The 21001-nt window shown below is 41.3% G+C and overlaps 1 protein-coding gene across 1 annotated transcript; it reads right to left on the bottom strand.

Moving 5' to 3' along the window:
- Window positions 1-783: 783 nt before the first annotated feature.
- Window positions 784-20738, bottom strand: LOC118776319 (excitatory amino acid transporter 2-like). Its single transcript, XM_036526578.1, has 11 exons — window positions 20708-20738; window positions 15206-15342; window positions 11555-11707; window positions 9680-9930; window positions 6035-6140; window positions 5681-5807; window positions 4590-4823; window positions 3055-3249; window positions 2029-2163; window positions 1389-1704; window positions 784-1173 (listed from the first exon to the last, which is right to left on the bottom strand). Exons 2-11 carry the CDS (start codon window positions 15339-15341, stop codon window positions 970-972), a joined length of 1857 nt encoding a protein of 618 aa, XP_036382471.1. The 5' UTR covers window position 15342; window positions 20708-20738; the 3' UTR covers window positions 784-969.
- Between the last annotated feature and the right edge of the window lie 263 nt (window positions 20739-21001).

The raw sequence follows: 21001 nt of genomic DNA, 5'->3' as shown, positions 1-21001 counted from the left end.
AGAGGGCATGGAACTGTAGCTTAGAAAGACTTAACAGCAATGTTGGGGAGGAGAAGAATGGGTGCTGGAAGGGAGATAATAAAGGGAGGATAGACTTGCAGAAACAAGATTGAGAAAGGAGCTAAAACTAATACACATTTTGTAAACCAATGCCCTTTACAAAGCAGCTTCATATATAAAAAGTCAATTAATCTGTGTGTGTGTGTGTGTGTGTGTGTGTGTGTGTGTGTGATGATACACTCTGGTTCCAATTTGAATCATTTAAATCACTGTGTGTGGCAAAAAAATGGTATTTCTGTAAAATGTGCAGTGAAATGAATGTTGAAAATTTAGACAAGATTTTAGTGCAAATATCATGCTATGATTTTGCTTAAACATATCAAACACATTACCCAATTATGCTGGCATTGTGGACACATGGGCAAAAATTAAACCAAGGCTTTAAAAAGCTTTCCTAAAAGCCTGTTTTTCAGTTTATTAAAGTAATATGTAGTCTTATCTTTTCTTGCATATTATCACAAATTTATATTGACATAGTTTGCAAAAGGTCAGGAAAATATTATTTTAGTTTTTTTCCATCCAGTCTCACCTGTTTTTTAGGTCTTTTTTATTCCCTCTCAAAACGCAGTGCAAAGAACTCTGATAATTTGATAATCTGACTGTAAAGGGCATGACACAAAACAAAAATTGGAATCAACAAAAGTTCATTCAAAGTCACAGTTGTTAATTTGTCAAACACGCCTCTTCACAAATTTCTGCAGTGAAGCTATTTTGAGGGGGGAGGAAAATGATCTGGTCAGTGATTAGAAGTGATAAGTAATGTTATTACTAAGTAAAGTAGTGATAAGAAGTTAACATATAGTAATTATGTACTCACAGCACAATAAAACAGTAATGACATACTGACGCAACTATGGTGAAACTAGAGAGACGTGTGCAGGTTGTTGTGGAGAGGCTGTGACAGCATGCTCATGGCATGTCGCCGGGAGGAATCTCATGTTTGCGATCATAGGCTGTGTCATCACTCTCGTCTCCATCGCTCCCACCGTGCACCACTCTCTCTTTCTCCTCCTCTTCCTCAGTCTCACTGCCCCAGTCTCTGTCCCTTTCCTGCCTGCGCAGCCGATCCCTCTCCCTGTCACTGTCTTGGTAACAGCAAGGGAGAGTGGGAACCTAAATGAGAGAAAAAAAAGACTTTGGCTCAAAATTCTCATTTCCCCCTCCTGCCCTCATTCCTACTTTGTATCCCTTGTAGCTCCCTCTCGCCTGTCCCATCTGCCAAAACCTGTTATTAGTTTTTTTTTTTTTTCATTTGTTCCTCCAAATTACTCCTCCCTCCCCATTTCTCTTGTGTCCCTGCATGGCTCTCACACACTTCTTGCATTCACCTGGTTGTCGAAGGTAGGTAGGGCGCAGTATCCAGGTTCTTTCCTGTGGAAAGGTCGTGGAGAGCAGGAATGTATGGGCCGAGGGGAGAGGGAGTGATGGTTGAATGGAGGAGGTTTGGGAGAGCGTGGGGGTAACTCAGGAGGCTTGAGAGGGTCAAACGCATCAGTTTTCTTGAGAAGAGGGGAGGGCTGCAGGTCATCATAGGGCAACGGGGTGTCTCCGTCGATATCGGCCAGCTCCACTCGGGACAGGAAGTCCACAATCCCTGCGCCAAATGAGTCGCCCACCACATTGATGGAAGTGCGCATTCTGTCACTAAGAGAGCAGGGTGACCATGAAGCATCCAACGCCAGCCACAACATGGGCGACCACACTTTACAATGAGAACTGCCCTCCCATTTAACCATGGAAGGGCAATAAATAACTGTGAACTCAGTATTTACAGGGAGAATTTCAAAAAAGCAGACGCCAGTAGTATCTTCCTATTAGCTCCCAGTAGCTTTAATTACTTCAGTTTATTTACTGTAATTAGCATGATGCAGTGTGATATACCAGCATGAGTTTTCATAAACATAGTCATTAGCTTGCTGAGTATCACCACATGGAAGTTCCTTATTTAAATAAAAACTGCCCACTCACAGCAGCCAGTCCACGGCGATGAGCAGGCTGATATCCTGTGTGGGCAGGCCCACAGCCGTCAGGATCAGCAGCATGGTCACCAGCCCGGCGCTGGGGATGCTGGCCGCCCCAACGCTGGCCAAGGTGGCAGTCATGCTGGGGGAGAGGAGTAGAGGGGATGGTCAGGTCACCCCGGAGATGAGATTTAAACAACATCCAAAATAACGCCACAGAAGCAAGTGTGGACAGAGCAACCTTTTCTGCACAGTGTATGATGGCATAGTTGTGGTCACACACTGTGTTTGAGGGTGTCACCTGTGAGACATGTTGGACACCAATACCAAGACAAACCACATGCTGTGATATGTGATATATAGAAGGTCTTAAAGAACTCATTGCTAATCAACCACCGATGAACAAACCAAATCGAACAACTCAAGGAGGTAAACGGTTTGAAAGAGCAGTCTCAGTTATCTACAAAAAAAAATGATGACCCTGGGCAGTACCTGTTAACATGATGTCTCCACCAAATTGTTTGGGTCAAGGAATGGGTGAGATAAGGTATGTGGGATGGGGTCAGTAATATTGAAAAATTAACAGTTTTAAAAATCCATAAATTTCTTATTTTACCATACACTATCATACACACCCTTTACACTGATGACTATTTCCATTATCCTGCTAGAGAGACGTCTGGTAGAGATATCTGTTAAATAGCACAACCTGGTGGCTGAATCCACAACTCTTTCTAGAAAGGAACTCTAGGCAGATACTCTTTGTTCAGTTTTCATTCAGCTAAAAGTGGATGTAATAACTAACTTGTAAACACTATGTGTGCACTTTCCAATAATATGTAACAGCAAAAGAAGACATGTTTAGATAGATGAAATGGAAATGCAGAGATAAAGTAGCGTGGAGTGAAGGAAGGGAACAGTACCTGAATATGTTATTTAGCATGACACTAAATTAGATTTTTTGCTGCATGTAATTTCTGCAACTTTGTAAAGCTGACAAAGTATTCTTCAATCTACAGATAATGAGGCACACCTCACAGTTAAGATCTGTCCGCTATCCAGTTCGATGTCGTTCATCTGGGCGATGAATATGGCGGCCACGGCTTCATACAGGGCTGTGCCGTCCATGTTGATGGTGGCACCGATGGGTAGTACGAAACGTGTAACACGCTTGTCAATGCTCAGGTTTTCCTCTAGGCAGCGGAAGGTAACTGGCAGAGTCCCAGCACTGAGAGAGAGAGAGACAGGGAAACAGGACAAGGGGGCATCAAACAGTAAAAATCTCTGCTTAATCAACCAATCAATCTCCAAGATGTGTGTCATATCTGGATATTTATCATCATCAACATCATCATCATTGTCATCATCATCAGCAGTAATGCAGCACAGTGATTAAGGAGCTAGGCTTACATTCCAAAGGTTGCCAGTGATGTGCTACTGCTGCACCCTTCAGTACAGTACTTAAACTGAATTGTCTTTGTATTCAGCTATATAAATGAATAATGTAAAAACTGCAAGTTAAGTTGGAATTTGTATCCCAATAAGTTGGAATTTGTATTTATGTATAATAAAGAAGAGAGACTGAAACAGTATTCAGTACCAAAATGTTGATATAAAAAGGATACAACAGCATTTGAATATTACTAGTAGTGTAAATACAAATATGTATAGTGTATAACATTAATAGACATTTATTAATATAGAGACCTGAGGTATTTGCATTAAAAAAGACAAAAATGTTTCTTGATGTTGAACTACGGAATGAGTACTTTCTACACACTGGCATGCAGGTCGTGAATATTTTCCTTTGGTAAAGGGCAGAAATAATAGGACTCACTCAGCTTGAATTAATTCTGTTTAATGTGACTAGAGGAAAGTAAAATGGAGCAAATGAAAAAATAAAGTGCTTAAGACTTAAAGTTTAGACAAAAATTACCAGCATAGGATTGAATTTCCATGGAATACTGCTGACTTTCCCATTACACTTTCACTTTTGAATAATATCCATTCATTTGTTGATAAAAACTGGGATAAACTCAGTTTTGACCTGACGAAATTCTTCCGTGTAATGGAGGAGGAGGGTTCCTTCAGCTGGAACACATCAAGACTGTTTATATATTATCCCTATTACCTTTGACATATTGATGGTTCTGCAAGGACTGACCAGTTTTCACCAGCTCAGCATGAAAGGTTGAGACTTTTTCCCCATGGAAATTCAACAATGTTGCTTTGAACCTCTGGCGTAGACGTGACACATAAACAACAACTGTAACAACTGAGTTGTGTTTATGAGTTAAAGTTTGTAGATACTGAGGCTGTTTTGAAAATGACAGAATAAAGACAGCAGAAAGACTTGAGAAAGAACTTTCAGAAGCATCATTCCCGCTAGCAACACCAGTGGGGAACAGAGTCAAAGATAGACATAATTTACTACACAAAGAAGAGCCAGAGAGACAATAAAAAGAAAGAGTGGTCACATAGAGAGCCAAACGAAAAGAGAAAAATAAAGAAAGAGACACGCACATGAGAGCAGGCTCAGATAGATGGAGGTGGGGATGAACCCAGTACCTGCTTGCTGTGCCCAGAGCAGTGATCCAAGCCTGGAAGATACCAGCGTAGAATGCAAAGGGGTTTTTCCTGGTGATGACAAAGAAGATGAGGGGCAGGATGATCCCGCCGTGAATGATGAGTCCCACGATGACAGTGACCATGTACATGCCCAGCTGCCGTGCCACAACCTCTAGGTCCCCGATTTCGGCGATCTTGCCACAGATCAGAGAGGCAATGCCCACTGGGGAGTACCTGGGACAGGGAGCCTGGGCTTAGGGTGAGGGAACTACTGCCACGCCACACATAGACACACTGCAGCATGGTGTGTGTTCTACAGAGAGCAGGTCACCGCTATGCTGAAGAGGCGTTTCAGAATTCACAAAAGACTTCTTAGGGCTTTGTGGTTTTACTGGTGATGTCCACCACATTGCTCTAAAAACAAGTGTTTTGAAATTATTCACGGTAATGTGTAATACATTTCGTGCTTTGAATCTGCTAGCCGGCATTTGAGAGAAATGCCAGCTCAAAACAGCAGGCCTTTTTTTTTATCTTACAACCCGGCCCTGCTGTGACTTCTGAGACTTCCATGAATTCCATTGAACAAACATCCACATACGGGTACTTGTGGTGTGTCTGGTTTTTCCTCTCCAGCCAACAGTTTCATCTCAGAATCTGTCATCTCCAAATTTTTTCCCATGCTTTTCCCCCTGTTTATGTTATCCAGATCCTGCTTCTTCTGAGCATTTCCCAAAAATGATCTGTTCTGGTGTCTTTCTTTCCCACACTTTCCCCAATGCTCACTCAATTTATTACTGTTAGTAGTTCTAAATGTCTGGCATCCAGATGCCCATCAGCCTGTCTTGTTATCTAACACCACTATTCAACAATTTTAAGCCCACAATTTAAAAACTTTAGCATGCTCCTTCCCTTGAAAATGATATCATACCCTTTTGGTGAAAAAAGCAATAAATTAACCTATACATATTTTAAATGAGATGAATGAGTGAGGCTAAACTGTTGAAAGATAAGTGTTATGGACTGATGCCGAAATGAGAAGAGACAGCTGCAGAAGCCATGCCTGCTGTCACAGTTAGAGACTACAGTACTACCACATGACCATGCAGACTATCTTCATAATGATCTCATTGAGGATGTTGAAGAAGTCGATCATGAGCTGCCCCTTCTCTCCCAGCTTCCCCATGCAGATCCCGAAGGTAGTGAAGAATCCTATCAACCCTGGGAAACACACATGGCAGTCCTGGTGAGGTTGTTCATGTTTATGAAATCATATTATACACTTCTGTCTTGCACATTTTTAGCACTCTCTATCCCTGTCCTGTTTTCACCAATAAATGTCTTCATACCTCGCAGATTCAGATCAAGCTTTTTCTCCCTTCTTCTGTCAAAACCCCCTCTCCCCAGCACATGCTCTCTCCCTCCCTGCTACACGTTCACTCACTCACCGAGGACGTTCATGCCCCACTTGAGCTCCAGCTTCTTCTGACTGACAGTTACTGGTTCTGTCTGGTTTTGGCCTGGCACTGGCACTTTCTTAATCACGGTCTGGACCTGAGAGAGAAGGAGTCAATGCATGTGTTAATGTTTGTGTCATACCAATATCGCAACATGAATCAGTACCTAATGGAACTCCATCTGGGAGAAATGTGTGTCTCTTTGGAGTCATGTGCATCTGACATTTAGAGAGAATTCAAATGTGCATCTGAAATGTCAAGCAATTGGTGTGTTCAACTTATTTGAATAAATTCTAATATAAAGAACACATGGAGATGAACAAACAAATAGCAGCAAAATGAAAATAAATAGGAACAGGAATACAGTGAAAAAAAACTCTCAAGACACATGGAAGTGGTTATTTGGAAAAAATAGAATTTTCCCTTTTCAGAATTAGAACCGCAGTGGCCAAAGGATGCCAGGTGGTTACAAGCAACAGTAATTGCTCTTGCAACCTGCAAGTGGAGTTCCACCAAGCTTGAAACAGGCTATGTAAAAGAACCATTCAAAAACATGTGTCACTCGTTCTGAGTGTAGACTGAGCCCTATGGCCCGGGTTCGAACCTGACCATGTCACTAGCCGACAGTGACCGGGAGCTCACAGGTGGAACACATTGGCTTCATTCCACCGGGGATAGGGGTGGGTACGTTGGCAGGGGCTACGGTCCCATTAGCAACAGCGACCCCGGCTGGTCGATCGGGCACCTGTGGTCCAAGTGCCAAAGCTGCATGTCTTCCTCCGACCCATGTTTGTGCTAGCTTAGCTTGTGGACCGCAGTGCGAAAAGAAGCAGCGGCTGACATCACGTGTCTCAGAGGAGGGCACGTGCTTGTCCACCCTCTTTCGGATTGACGGTGGGGGTTGTGCAATGGGACCGAACTTTGATGATGACAAACTGGACATTCCAGAATTCAGGGAATTGCCCATTCCAGATTGGGGAGAAAATGGGAAAAAAACGTATCAAAAGGAAACAACTGTTTTCTATAACACATCTCCTTTACAAGAACAGAGAAGCAGCAAGTTAGCAATGGAATAAAATTGATGCAATGAAAAGCCAAAAAATACATGCTGGACAGAGGCAGATGATGAGGAATTTACTGAAGAGTTATGTAAAATGCTTAAGGAGTTGTTCAGAAGTACTGACGCACAGTGCTTTCCCGGATTTCAAAACTTGCGTGGTGTGTCAGCCTCTTTCTTCATTTGGACAGTGTCTGGTTCACTTACAGGACACTCACTCGCTACTGATTTTCATAGCATTTGAAGAGATGAAAAAAATAAAATGCAATCACTTGAACAGAGACAACAGACCTGACAAAACTAACTGAACAGTGCAACATACCCAATTCAATAGCATAATATAGCTGGTTCATTTACCTGGATGCTGGAGTTAAAGTGATGGTCCCCGCCCACCTGATTTCCTGACCGTCTCCACCTGCCTGCCTGCCCACCTGCATCCCATCTCCTCGTTAGCCCTGCCTTTATCTACCCTGCTTGTCTCTATCTCGTTGCCAGTTTGTAACAAGTCCCTACCTGTTTTGTACCTGCCTGGTTATTCGTTTGTGTTATTCCTGTGCTGACTTTCACCTGACTTCCGACTTCGTCCCTGCCTGCTGCCTTGCTTTGGTTGCCTGTTCTGCCTGCCTGCCCAGATTGACCCAGCCTGCTCCTGGTTTCAATCACTGCTCCTCGCTTGTTTTGCCTTGGACTGCCTTTCTGGTTTTGACCCTGCCTGTTCTGCCATTACTAACCTGCCCTGCATGCGATTTCCCATTCCTATAAAGTCTCTTGGAACCTGATTACGCCTGGTCTCCTTGTGAGTCCGTGCCTGTGCCCTGATATGGCCTGGTACAGTCTAGGTGCAGCTGTGTTATTACCTTCAGAGCAATACTGGTCTGTGGGCCCACATCTGCTTGCAATAAATATATTTTTATAATTATGGCACCTGCAAGGTTGTTTAAATAAAGCCTTTATTATACCTTTTTTGTGGCTGCCACATATTTTCACCACTCAAGATCAGGGGCTTCATTAAATTGCAAATGTAGTATCATTATGCTTTATTGGAATTAATTTCCTTTTTGTGATGATTGTAAATCATTCCTGGCATGAGGTCATCCTGCTCCTCATTGAATGTTTAGGTAGATCTGTTAAAGGTCACGATGTGACTCCCATTCACAATTACGTCTGTGATGTCTTTCTTTTTGGATACCTTTTGTCTTACCATCCTCCACATCATAAGGAATCACATTAATTACACTTTATGAGCCATTTCAAATAAATACGGTTCCTAAGTAGGCTACTACGTAAATACACAAACTGTTGCCTTCTCCAGAACTGTGCTCAGATAATAAAATTATGACACAGCCTTTAAGAAAGAATGTATTTGTCAGCGCTCCCGCCCCCAAGCTGTTGTGTTTTTGTTTTCCCCGGTCCATGTGCTTTTGTTTTTCCTTGTGTTCTAGCCCTGCGCCGCTCCCCGCCCTCTCTCCACCCACCTGATTACCGGATCGCCTTCACCTGCCTGCCTGCCTGCACACCTGTTTCCCATCCCCTCATTAGCCCTGCCCTATAACTTCCCTGTGTGTCTCTGTCCTGTTGCTAGTTCGCTACAGTGTGTTTCTTGCCTGTTTCGTCCCCGCCGGTTTTTCGTCTGTGTGCTGTTCCCGTTATTCGACCTTGCCTGTACTTCGACCTGATTTCTGCCTGCAGCTCTGCCCGGATCGCCTGATATCCTGCCCGCCTGGTTCTCGATCCTGCCTCCTCCTGTTCCTGATCCTGCTGACGGACTGCCTTTCTGGTTTCGACCCTGCTTGTTTAGTGTTTGTGATCTTGCCTTGCGATATTAATAAACCTGCCTGGAACCTGAAGCTCCCATGGTCTGCGACTGAGTCCTTGCCTGAGCCTTGACAGTATTACACACCCAGCATTAAAATGGAAAAATGTGAATTTCACTCTTGTGACATGTGACTGGAAAGAAATGCAGGGCTGATTACCATCCACATCTCATGCCGCTTCTTCAATCCCACTATGAACCCGAGTGAATATTCAGAAAACATAAATTATAATTGTCAGTTTGATGGCATTATTTTTATGGATTTGATTATTTTCCTTAAGAGGACAAAGATCACATAAGCAAAAGAGATTTTCTTCCGGGTCACACATCAGTGTGGGTTTTGTAGAGAATGTTGCCAAAAATGTCTGTAGCATAATGTACTAATGTACAGTTAAAAACATCCACACACCCAAAAGTGCTGCCTCTGACTGGCCTGCAGCCAGATGTTAATGAACATTTACACCATTAATGAATAATTACATCATTAATCCCCTGATGACCTTCAGCATCACCAAAAAAGGTACACATAATGATGGATGTACATCTGTGGCTCTGTTTCACATTTTTGTCAAGGCATAGACATTTCTCTTTCAGTCCCTCCAGATTAAAGCAGATGTTCAAGAAGATTACATCATTGAATTGGAAAAAAACTGCAGTTCTGCACCCCTGATTTAGGTTACAATTCCCAAGTGCTTTGCCATACGTCTGGTGTAAAGGATCTGGTGGAAAAACCTTTTGATCTAATGGAGGGTCCTTGTGGTCTCACCTGCTGAAAGCATGCCTGCAGGAGGTTTTCAGGGAACAGATTTCGGATGAGGTCCAGGAAGGCATCGAGGCTGCTGACCTCCTGGTTCTTAGGACCTGTGCTGACCTGCGTCTTGAGTTTGGGGTTTCCTGGGTGAATTCCTAAAACCAGGATCACCCCCAGTACCGCTGCAATGACTGTGGTGGACATGTAGTACACCATGGCTCTTGTGCCCATCCTCCCACTAGAGCGAGCATCAAGGCCAGCCAATCCTGAGAAAAAGAGAGGGACAGAAAAATTACCTGAGCTCATTAAAAATTCAGTCATAATCTGAAAGCCACTTTGTGCCCAGGAAAATAAGACATCAGTATTTCAGCTGTGGTATGAAAATGATCTGAGTTGATTCACGCATTTTTTTCCCAGAGGTAAAAAATGCGTGAATGCACTGCACCCCCAGTTGTCTCCTTATATCCCGATGTCTACATAGTATTCATGACTTATCGTGGATTGCATGGACCCCGTGGATTGCAATTGCACCCTGTGTATTTTCTCCTGGCGCTGAGCCTGCCCAAAGGTGGAAGGTGGCAGACGGCCAATGGCAATGATTTATTTTTTTGTAAGTGTTTCTATCTATGTGCACAAAAAAATGACATTTTTTGTGAACATAGATACTTACAGGTACAAACTTTGTGTTTTTCCAAAGCTGCCCTTTTGACCCATGTTTACAGTCTAATCCTTACACAACAGGCCCCATCTGTACAGTATACCGTATTGTCTGAAGTCTAATTCAGTAAAAGTAAGCCAGTAAAAATCTTAGGAGGGTGAGCGATGGTAAATATAATTATATTAATATGTCAATCTATTACTAACACATGGGGACAATTTATACAATTCACAGATGTTGGTTAATATTGGTGCTATTACTAAATGCTGTATGGACATTTTCTTGCTCTTTTTAATTAGCCTTTTTTGTGTTTGTGTGATACATGGCCCTTGCTTGACTTGTATTGCACGGCATGCATTCCATTGCCCTCTAGTGGTTGGAGGGGAAACAACAAATCAAGCAACATCTGCATGCGAAAAAAAGGGTGTATTATCGGCCCGTATATAAAAATCAAAGTTTTGTATGTTGTTCCTTCCTAAACATTGCAGCGTAGTAAGTATACATATTAAAAACAAAGATTGGGTGACAGCAAGGACAGCTGTATTTCCTTCCATAGTTTTTCACCCTCTGATACTAACATATGACATTCTCCCTCTGAAATGCACAAATGATAATTGGGCACTTGATTTATAGCTCCCTGCAACAAGATATTATTTCTAGGCTGCATGTGTACTTTCAAACCATGTACACGTTATGGTGCTGAAACATTTAAATGATCCATTTCTTCTGTGTATTCTGGTTTAAATTATACTTGGCTCCAGTTCTCAGAATGCAGTCTGAAGCTGGTCTCTTCCCTCTGCTGGTTAGCATGCTGTCAAATTATGCCTAGTATGAACAGCATAGAAAGTGCAGGCTAAATGTACAGGTAGATCAATGATTGTGACTTTAAATGGTCAAGACAGCTTTTTAAGAATATGTAATACTAGCCCTCTTTTTGAATGCAATTTGTTTCAAGCGAGAAAGTCAAACATTTTATTCTGGGCTTTTTATAATTTTTGATGATACAAAACTACAGCAGATTTTAAAAGGTTACATCCTTAGTTATTGAGTGCAGTGAATGGCTATTAAATATGAATACCTACTGTAGTAAATGTAAAAGAAAACATTTTCATTGTATGGTTACCTCTCACAGTACTTGTGATAAAAGGATGGCACTAATGGGAGCATAAACATGTGTTAATGTGGATTTTGAATTAGAGTTTAACTCATATTCGCATTGGGAATGTAAATACCTGTAATGAGACTAGAGATGATGAGGGGCAGGATAAGCATCTTCAGCATACTCATTAAGATGTCTCCTGGGAAGGAGATGAGCATCAGGGTATCGGAGTCCAGGTCAGGAATGTACCGCAACAGCATCCCAAACAATGACCCCAGTATCACACCTGTACAGACAGGGGGAGAGCAGTTAATACAGCATCCAAAACACTGATCCCAGTATCACATCTGGTGCTGAAACTCATTTGTGAGATCTCTACTAATTACATGAAGTCATCACAAGCTTCAGACCATCATTACTGTAATATGCATGAACCAGGATCATACATTAAAACAGACTGAAGCAGAATACTTTCTTTGACAGAGAAGCAAAGCAGAGATGGATGATAATAATACACAGACTCGGTGATCACAACCTAGCCACTGAAAAGGGACGTCACAGGACGTCCTAAAAAGAAACAGATTGTGTGATGATGGTGAGACACGAGAGGTTGGAAAGGTTAACTTTCTCCAGCACTGTGGTAAGTATATATATGGGGATACATACTTTAAAAAATAAACACATCACTTTCAATTTTACCAGATTTGGAGACAAAACAAAATATACATTCTGTGACCCAAGGAACACAGAGTCTCACTGAATGCAACTGTTTGATGCACACAAGAAACCAGCATTATTTGACTGCAAAGCATGGCAGCTATTACTGTAACTACCGTAAACAAACTCATTTAGTTACTGGCATTAATCTATCTCATCATTACTGTTGTTAATATTGCTAGATTTTACTTTTATGTTGTACTTATGCGCATTATAATTAATGGCTACCCAACATACAGCAGTAACATTCCAGCATTTACCATTTCCCCTTCACAAACAAACAAAGCATCCCATCAGCACCCCATTCAAACAAAGTGGAAACGTCAAAACAAACATAGTGGAAAAGATTGAATATGGTTAATTATGGTTCATGCTACTCATAAATATTGAAAGCACATTGCACTGCATCATCAGTGTTAAAGAGAGATATAGAGAAAGCAAGCTGAGATTAATAATGAGCTATAGTCTAATATGCGAGACACTATTCCAAATCAGTGTTGAAATTTCTTAATTCTTCTGAAGATATCTGAGACAAACACAAACTGTGGTAAACATTTAAAAAACAAAATTTGTACTATTTTCATATGGCAAATGAATACAGAACAAATCATGAAAAAACAAAACAATTCTAATAGAAGATTACATGTGGATAGCCGCTGAAAATACAGACAGATTTTCCATTTGTAAGGTTGTCTGATATTCCTTGACTCTGTATTAACATATTGTAGGACAGCATACTAGTAACGCCCCAGCAACCAATGCAATATACAATGATGCATCTGCTGTGAAGTTAAAAATGCTGTATACATCTGCTGAGGTATTGGTTTTGCAGTTGATTTCATTTGTTATTTCTCACTGTATTGTTTTGTGTCCTTGGTACTGTAAGCAATTATCCACATATTTCTGATTCATTATAAGCTTGGTATGCTTGAATTACAGAATACACTAAAATAAACAAGTCTCATTTCACAACATATGCATTGATCTATGAAGTGTAAATAAGTCATAGGACAAGGCCATGATTACCTCACAAGGAAAACCTGTTCCCTTGTGTTTGTAATCCAGTCAAGCAAAAAGTTACATATGCAACCTGCTTACATGGAAACACTGAACCAATAGTGAATCCAACACAAAAGGCATAAACAATATACACTATATGGCCAAAAGTATGTGGACACCCCTCCTAATTATTGAGTTCAGGTGTTTCAGCCACACCGATTGTTAACAGGTGCATAAAATCAAGCACATAGACATACAATCTCCATAGACAAACCTTGGAAGTAGAATGGGTCATACTGGAGAGCTCAGTGACTTTAAACGTGGCACTATCATAGGATGTCATCTTTGCCACAAGTCAGTTCGCGAAATTTCTGCCCTGCTAGATCTGCCCTGGTCAACTGTAAGTGCTATTATTGTCAAATGGAAGCGTCTAGGAGCAACAACAGCTCAGCCACGAAACAGTAGACCACGCAAACTTACAGAGCGGGGCCGCCGCGTGGTGAAGCGCGTGGCACGTAAAAACCACCTATCCTCTGTTGAATCACTCACTACAGAGTTTCAAACTGTCTCTGGCTGCATCATCAGCACAAGAACTGTGCATCGGGACCTTCATGAAATGGGTTTCCATGGCCAAGCAGCTGCACACAAGCCCAACATCACTATGTGCAATGCCAAGTGACGGCTGGAGTGGTGCAAAGCATGCCGCCACTGGACTCTGGAGCAGTGGAAACCCATCGTCTGAAGTGATGAATCACGCTTCACTATCTGGCAGTCTGATGGACAAATCTGGGTTTGGCAGATGCCAGGAGAGCGCTACCTACCGGAATGCACAGTGCCTACTGTGAAGTTTGGTGGAGGAGGGATAATGGTCTGGGGCTGTTTTTCAGGGTTTGGGATAGGCCCCTTAGTTCCAGTGAAGGGTGACATTAATGCTACAGCATACAAAGACATTTTAGACAACTGTATGCTTCCAACTTTATGGCAACAGTTTGGGGAAGGCCCTTTCCTGTTCCAGCATGACTGTGCCGCTGTGTACAAAGCAATGTCCATAAAGACATGGTTTGATGAGTTTGGTGCGGAGAAACTCCAGTGGCCTGCACAGAGCCCTGACCTCAACCCCATTGAACACCTTTGGCATGAATTTGCACGCCGATTGTGAGCCAGACCTGCTCGTCCAACATCAGTGCCTGACTTCACAAATGCTCTTTTGGCTGAATGGGCACAAATTCCCACAGACACACTCCAAAATCTTGTGGAAAGCCTTCCTAGACAGATTCTAGTTTTAGTTGTACAGTCCATCTGCTGACACACTACATACTGGCTATAGAGACATTCAACCTAATAAAAGTAGATAAGCAGTACTGCTGTCAGACAAAAAACAGTTTAAAACCTATACTTTTATCTTATATTTTCCTGATACTCCTGAAACTTTGAGCTGAAGTACAGTTAACTTGGGTCTTTTACACTCCACATTTCTCTAAGCAGATAACCTTATGAAAGGAAACAACATAGCTCATATTTTACTAATTATTCATTTACAAAGGTTGGTATTTACTGAAACAGTTCTGGCAATTTAGTCCTGGCACCACTGGTATCAAGCCCAGTTCCCTAAATGTAACAACATACCTTTGCTGTGTTTATTTAATATCACAGTGCTGGTTGTCAATTCATTATGAGAAGGTTACAAACATATGGGCTTTTATACAATACCTTCACAATATACACATAGAGCATATATTTGTATCACTATAGAATTTGTTACCATACAGAAAATTAGTGTGTACAAAGGTAATTCTTTGCCCTTTAATATGATATCTCTGCTCCAGCTGTTTCATAGGTCACATTTTAGTAACTATATATGGAAATTCTCTTGGCAAGGATGACTGTTGAATGTGATTCAGCTAGTGTCAGAAAAGCAGGATTGGTCCAAACCTTTCTGAATGAGGTTTTCCTTGTAATCAGTCCTTATCGTCAAATGAGATGTGACACATCGTGCTGAAGTGAAGTGGGGCCGGAGGGTACCTTCACTACACCGGCATGTAGTTGGACACAAAAACACTGCACCTACCAAGCACAGTGAGCACCAACAGCAAGTTGCGTGCAATCCACCCACAGTGATGCGTTAAACTGGATTTGGGCTGTGCCTGTCCATCTTGCTCACACTGCCCCCTGCTGGTCTTGATGATTGGTTGCTGATTTGTCATACTGCCATGAGAGGAAGGAAAGAGAGCAGGGGTTACAAAACATGTAGTGGACTACGCCAGTGCTGACATATTGAAATAGAGAGGGCAGGAGAATACCAGAGGCTGTTGGAGACATTTGATAGCCATAATAGATGAACTGTGTGTGCATGAAAATTAGTTCATTAGCTAAGTTAGTGTAATGGTAGCGTGTGATGTTGAGAAGGCCCCTATTTTTGAGCTATTGGCTGGCTAATACAGGGATCCCATGATATATTATAGCAACTGGCATGATAGCAACCTGTACCACATCTAACCAATTGCCTCCCCTTAATGCACTGTGGTTACAACTAGCTATTCAGCAGCCTGAAGACCCAAACTCATTTGCAGCTCCACTGCCTTTTTTTCCAGGTTTATCCCAGGTAAATTTTAAAATATGTTGCCTCTGTGGATTTAACAGCTGAGAGTAGTTACTAGAGATCAAATTAGAGCACAGAGAAGACACACTGCAGTGTTTCAGTATGCAGGTCACATAGGAGATTACTAATCACAGTTACAAAAACAACCAAAACTGAGACAAACCACAAAGACACATGTTTGTAAACAACTGAAATAGAAATATTACATAAAACCCAAATGGTATATACAACATGATAACAATATTATAAGAAAATCATTTCAAACCACTAAGATAGAACACATTAAAACCAGGAATGATGTGTTAAACTACAATGCTGCATACTGCAGCGCCTGATAACAGACTGTCAGGTCCCTGTGGATCAGGCCATCTGTCACTCAGTCAATGTCTGTCAATCTTTACTAGTTCCTACCAGTTTTCACTTTCAAATATGCCAAAAAAGGGATAAGTCTAAGAACTGAGAATAATGTGTTATAGAATTTTGAATGCAATATGCCAGTTTGCACCTTAATTTGAAATATTTTGATAGAACGTATAAATGCTGTTTTTGCATCGTTTATGCCATTTTTGATATTTGTGCCATGAGAGTACAATTACTGTTGTCATATTCATTATTGCAAACATTACTATTACATTACCTATTCGAAGTGGATTCATATATTTACAGTTTTTATTATGACGGGAAAATTAACAGAGCCACATAGAAACTCACCAAGCTTTGCTGTGATAAGACTGTTGCCCCCTCTTTCTCTACCTCTGTCTGCTCCACCCCTTTAACTTCATCACTTCTCTCTTCTACTGCTCTTCTGTTTCTCTCTCTTTGCTTTTTTCTCTTTCTCTTTCTCTGTCTCCCTCTCTCTCAACCAGCACAGCAGGCAGCAGGCTAGATATAAGGCAGACTTGGCAGACAGCACTAAAATTCTTTCTTTTTTTAAAGACATCACTGGCAATGTTTCCTGGTATGAACATAACAGTAGCAACAATAATTATGATAATAACAAACAATATGTTAATGACAGCTGGGTGCAGACATCTGTAAAGCATAATATTAATTAATACAAGAAACTAAGAAATTTGCAAATTTCAGCATATTTGCTTTGTATGTTTCATGCTGCTTTCTTGTTTCCCACTTGACTTTATAAACAGCCTCCTGTTTCTTGCATGCCATGTTCTCATTCTCTCAAATTGCATTCTAGATCTATATTTTGACCCATGCTTGGACAGCCCTATGGAGAGCCTGTCTCCTTTTCCTATTTTATTTAATAAAATATAAATACATTAAAACAAATTTATCTCGATCGGTAATGACTGGATTTTGCAATTCATTCAGATTTGTTCTCCACATTGTATATGAGATGTATATTAGATATAGAATCTTTACAAAAATGTCCAGCGAAGGGTAACAAGACTAGTCCCAGACTTGAAGCTCTTAACCTTCTTTGTCTCATTAAGAGCATAAGGAGATTTTACTGAAGGATTTAAATCTGCAGGTTGTGTTGGGGAGCCAGTAAGGTGCAGTGCAGTGAAAGGGGATGAGAAGTTCATTTGAGGTCATGACTGCATGACCCTTTGTGGTCATTGGAGATTGCATGGCATACATTGCCAAAGGGAAGGGAAGTGTACTGGACAAATTTCCAATCAGTCTTGTTTAATCTGGCTATATAATAATCTCCAGTTTAACGTCCTCTCTCTCCATATCATCTGATGTGTGATGATCTTTCTGGTTCAAAATGGCTGCTGTTCACCACCCAGGTGGGCACTACCTATTGGTAAAACATACATAAAACATGGAAGATCTGATTTTAGACCAAATAACTCTCTCTTTTAATGATTTCAGTTATTTAATTTCAGCAGATCAGAGCATGTTAACAAGTTTAATTTGTAAATGTGTAGTTTGTCACACTATCTTACTTGGTAAGCAAAGAATAATAGTTTCCTCTCAAAGGTACTTAATTGGTTTCAAACATATGCCATCTGGACAACAGCTCATCAGTCAGTACTGTTACATTTACATTTATTTTTTTTATTTGTTTTTCAGTTGAATTATATTTAACCCTTTCGTGTGTACAGTCACACCGGTGTGATTTGCTGTTTAGTGCGTATCCTAAAACCGGTGATTAGAACACTAGATTTGAAAAATTCTACCTAATTTTAGCTTTGAGGAAACAGCGATTTAACATTTAAAAAATATAGCAAATGCTAACTGAAAACTATGAGAAGCTTAAGAGTCGAGTCCAGAGTCAAGAATGAAAACATAACGAATCATGTAATGTAACACATGCGCTATGTAGCATAAAAAAATAAGTTACGTACAAAAGGGTTAAAGTTCAAGAAAATCCACTGCTAAAAAGACAAGTTTTTTTATAATTCAATAAATGCACGATGTTCCCAAAGTCAATGAGTAATCGTGTTAAATAATCATGATCTCAATATTGACCAAAATAATCGTGATTATGATTTTTGCCATAATCGAGCAGCCCTACTGGATATTATATACCACAAGTCCTTGCATCTCTCCAGACTGATATTTTACAGAAGTGGTTTGCAGTTGCTGAGCTGGTGCTCCTAATCTGGCTGAAGACAACACTTAAATACCCCGCCACCACCACTTCCACCAATAAACAAATAAATGAAATAATGATCCGACCAAACTGATCTGCCTTCTCTGGTTTGCCCTCTGAGTTTAAAATAAAAAGTAGAGACCATCAAGAATGTATCCTAAAAGGCACCCATAGTTAAACTCCATTGCATAATGAGAACAGTTTCCCCAGCTCGCCGCAGCTTTCCCGCAGACTCAGCTGAGACGTTTCTCTATAAAAATTCCCACAGTTCTTTCACAGTTTGGCCTTCCCGCTACCACACATTTCTTCCTTGGGGAGGAGGGAATAAACAATATGCAGTTTAGAGGGCATCTTTAGTTTACCATTGTCTCAGTGGCAGACCTGGGTCACGGTGCGTTCTCTGCCTGTGAGTATACCCACTCTGGGTTGCTCTGTTGCAACCTTCATCATAACCTGGGGTATTCATTACATTTTGAACCCATCTTACCAGCTTTGCAGTTCGAGGAGACAAGGGAGCCTAAGGAGTACACCAGATAGAGTACATACTCATGTTGGTCTGTCACAGCATCTGAACATGTTTAGATGATCATTTAAAACTGCAAAATCACAGAAATGTGATGTGCTTAAATAAATGTATAGTATCCATGTATCCATCAAAGGAGAAAGACTGTAAAAATATTTTCAAGATTCTGAATATTCATAGTACCATGCCACTCATGTCTAAAGACTAAAGGCTGAGACCTTCTGTTACAAAGACAGATAGACTAGCAAAAAATACCATGAGATGTGTTCAAATACTTGAAGTCAGACATTGAGTTACATGAATACCTGTGTGTGTGCGTGTGTGTGTGTGTGTGCGAGTGTGTGTGTGTGCGTGTGTGAATTAGTGTTAATAATTTTAGGATATTGTTTAGTCAGTCAGTGTATATTTGCAGTGTCAGTGCTACTGTGCTAAATCATCTGGTGACCCTTCTCTCTGTCTCCCCACCTCTACCCCAGCACTAAATTTGACGTTAAGATTAAAAACAGATGAACAGCTGGTTAAGGACTACAAGCATCTGTCCTCTCATTTATTCTGCCTATTCATCTCCCTTTCATCACTCCTCTGCAGAGAAATGCTGTAGACAGGTACTACGTGGCAGGTGTGTGTGTGTGTGTCTGCATGTGTATGTGTGTATGCATGTGGGGCTGTCTGCATTGTATGTGAGTATGTGTGTGTGTGTGTGCTTGATGAGTGGGAGAGAGAGAGCGAGAGAGAGGGCAAGATTAAGTGCCTAAGATTGATTGTTTGGTGTGAGCTTTGCTTTTGGACAGAGACATAATCCGAAAACTCCCTCCCACACAGAAAAGTAGACACAGGAAGCAGGGCTGGGGATTGTTATTCTGAGGGAAGACCACATCTGTATAGAGGTAGAGTTAGTTTAGCATGCATGCATGCAGTATGTGCAGATACAACAGTTCATTGATGATGAATCAGTATTGCATTTGTATCAGTATTATTCAGTTACATATCTGGTTAACCTGTGTGGTTATATTCAGTAATGAAATTAATTTGCTCTCTTCCAATACAGTGCCCAGACAGGCTCCTTTGCAGTTTCCTCATTCTCTGTTTGTGACATCCAGTCAGTCTGTGTGTGAGAGTCTGTGAGTGTGTGTCTCCCCTGCTCTCCTGACTGTAATCTGAGTGCATTAATCTGAGGTTTGAACTCCTTAATCACAGACTGTCTGCCACGTCTGCCCTGTTCACTCACGCAATTGTCTGCAGTTTGTATTTCCACATCCCCTCTCTCCCTTTCTCTTTTCCTTAGTCTGTGCTCCTTGCTCTTCTTGTCTGACCTTTTAAGACTGATTACCACTTTCTTACATCTTATATCTCTCACCCCCTCTCTCTTTTATATATTAGAGAGAGAGAGAAAGAGAGAGAGAGAGAGAGAGAGAGAAAGAGAGCATGTCTTGCATGTCAAACAAATTCTGCCACTCTCTGCCAATCTCTGCAAAGCCAATGCATGCAATTATACTACATGCCACAGTTTCAGAGGAGGCAAAGATGAGTATGTGAGTAGTATGCGTTAATTTAAATTATGGCAACTTAAAGGTAGACTATGCTAAGACTCTATGCTAAAAAAAGACAAAGAGAAAGAGAAACAGACACAGATATAGTTTTCCTACAAAGACAGCTTTACCCTCTGTACAGACAACAAAACACCGAATGTTAATGGATTCACAAAGGACATTCACATTCACATTGACATACCTTTCATAATGCAGCAAATGTAAATGAGACAGAAAATGAGCAGGAGATGGAGTTGGAAGTGTACACTAAAATGACTGATATCCAGTGGAGGACAGAGATTTATAAGAAATGAGGATGAGGATGAGGAAGAGAAAGACGGGGGTTCATTTCTTCTCACCTGCTGTTTGTCACTGTCCTCTGTCTGACAAGAGTGAGGCATCGGGAGCCTGGGACAGACAGAGAGAGGAGAGGCAAAGTGACAGCCCTTGCGTCATCTGTGAAAATTCGGTGATTAATAAAAACAGCTTTGCTGCCAGTGTCCCTCCCTCCCTCTCCCTGTCTCACTAACCCCATGCAATGGCATCAGAGTCCCATATGGTGGTGTGTTGAGTACAACGGAGGGCATGGATCAGGAGATGGGGTGTCAGCAGCTCGTCCATGACTGAGTTGGACAATCCCTCTTTAAGGCACA

Source organism: Megalops cyprinoides, chromosome 1 (assembly GCF_013368585.1).
Source record: "Megalops cyprinoides isolate fMegCyp1 chromosome 1, fMegCyp1.pri, whole genome shotgun sequence".
Lineage (NCBI taxonomy): Eukaryota > Metazoa > Chordata > Actinopteri > Elopiformes > Megalopidae > Megalops > Megalops cyprinoides.
This window is presented reverse-complemented; position numbering and strand designations above follow the sequence as displayed.

Bases quoted from the DNA above. Each gene is read 5' to 3' on its own strand.
- LOC118776319 (XM_036526578.1), bottom strand. From the start codon at position 15,341: ATGACAAATCAGCAACCAATCATCAAGACCAGCAGGGGGCAGTGTGAG. The intron at 5,808-6,034 runs GTGAGTGAGTGA...TGTGTTTCCCAG, and splicing joins GTGGGGCATGAACGTCCTCG to GGTTGATAGGATTCTTCACT. The intron at 1,705-2,028 runs GTGAGTGGGCAG...CTGCTCTCTTAG, and splicing joins ATCGCCGTGGACTGGCTGCT to TGACAGAATGCGCACTTCCA.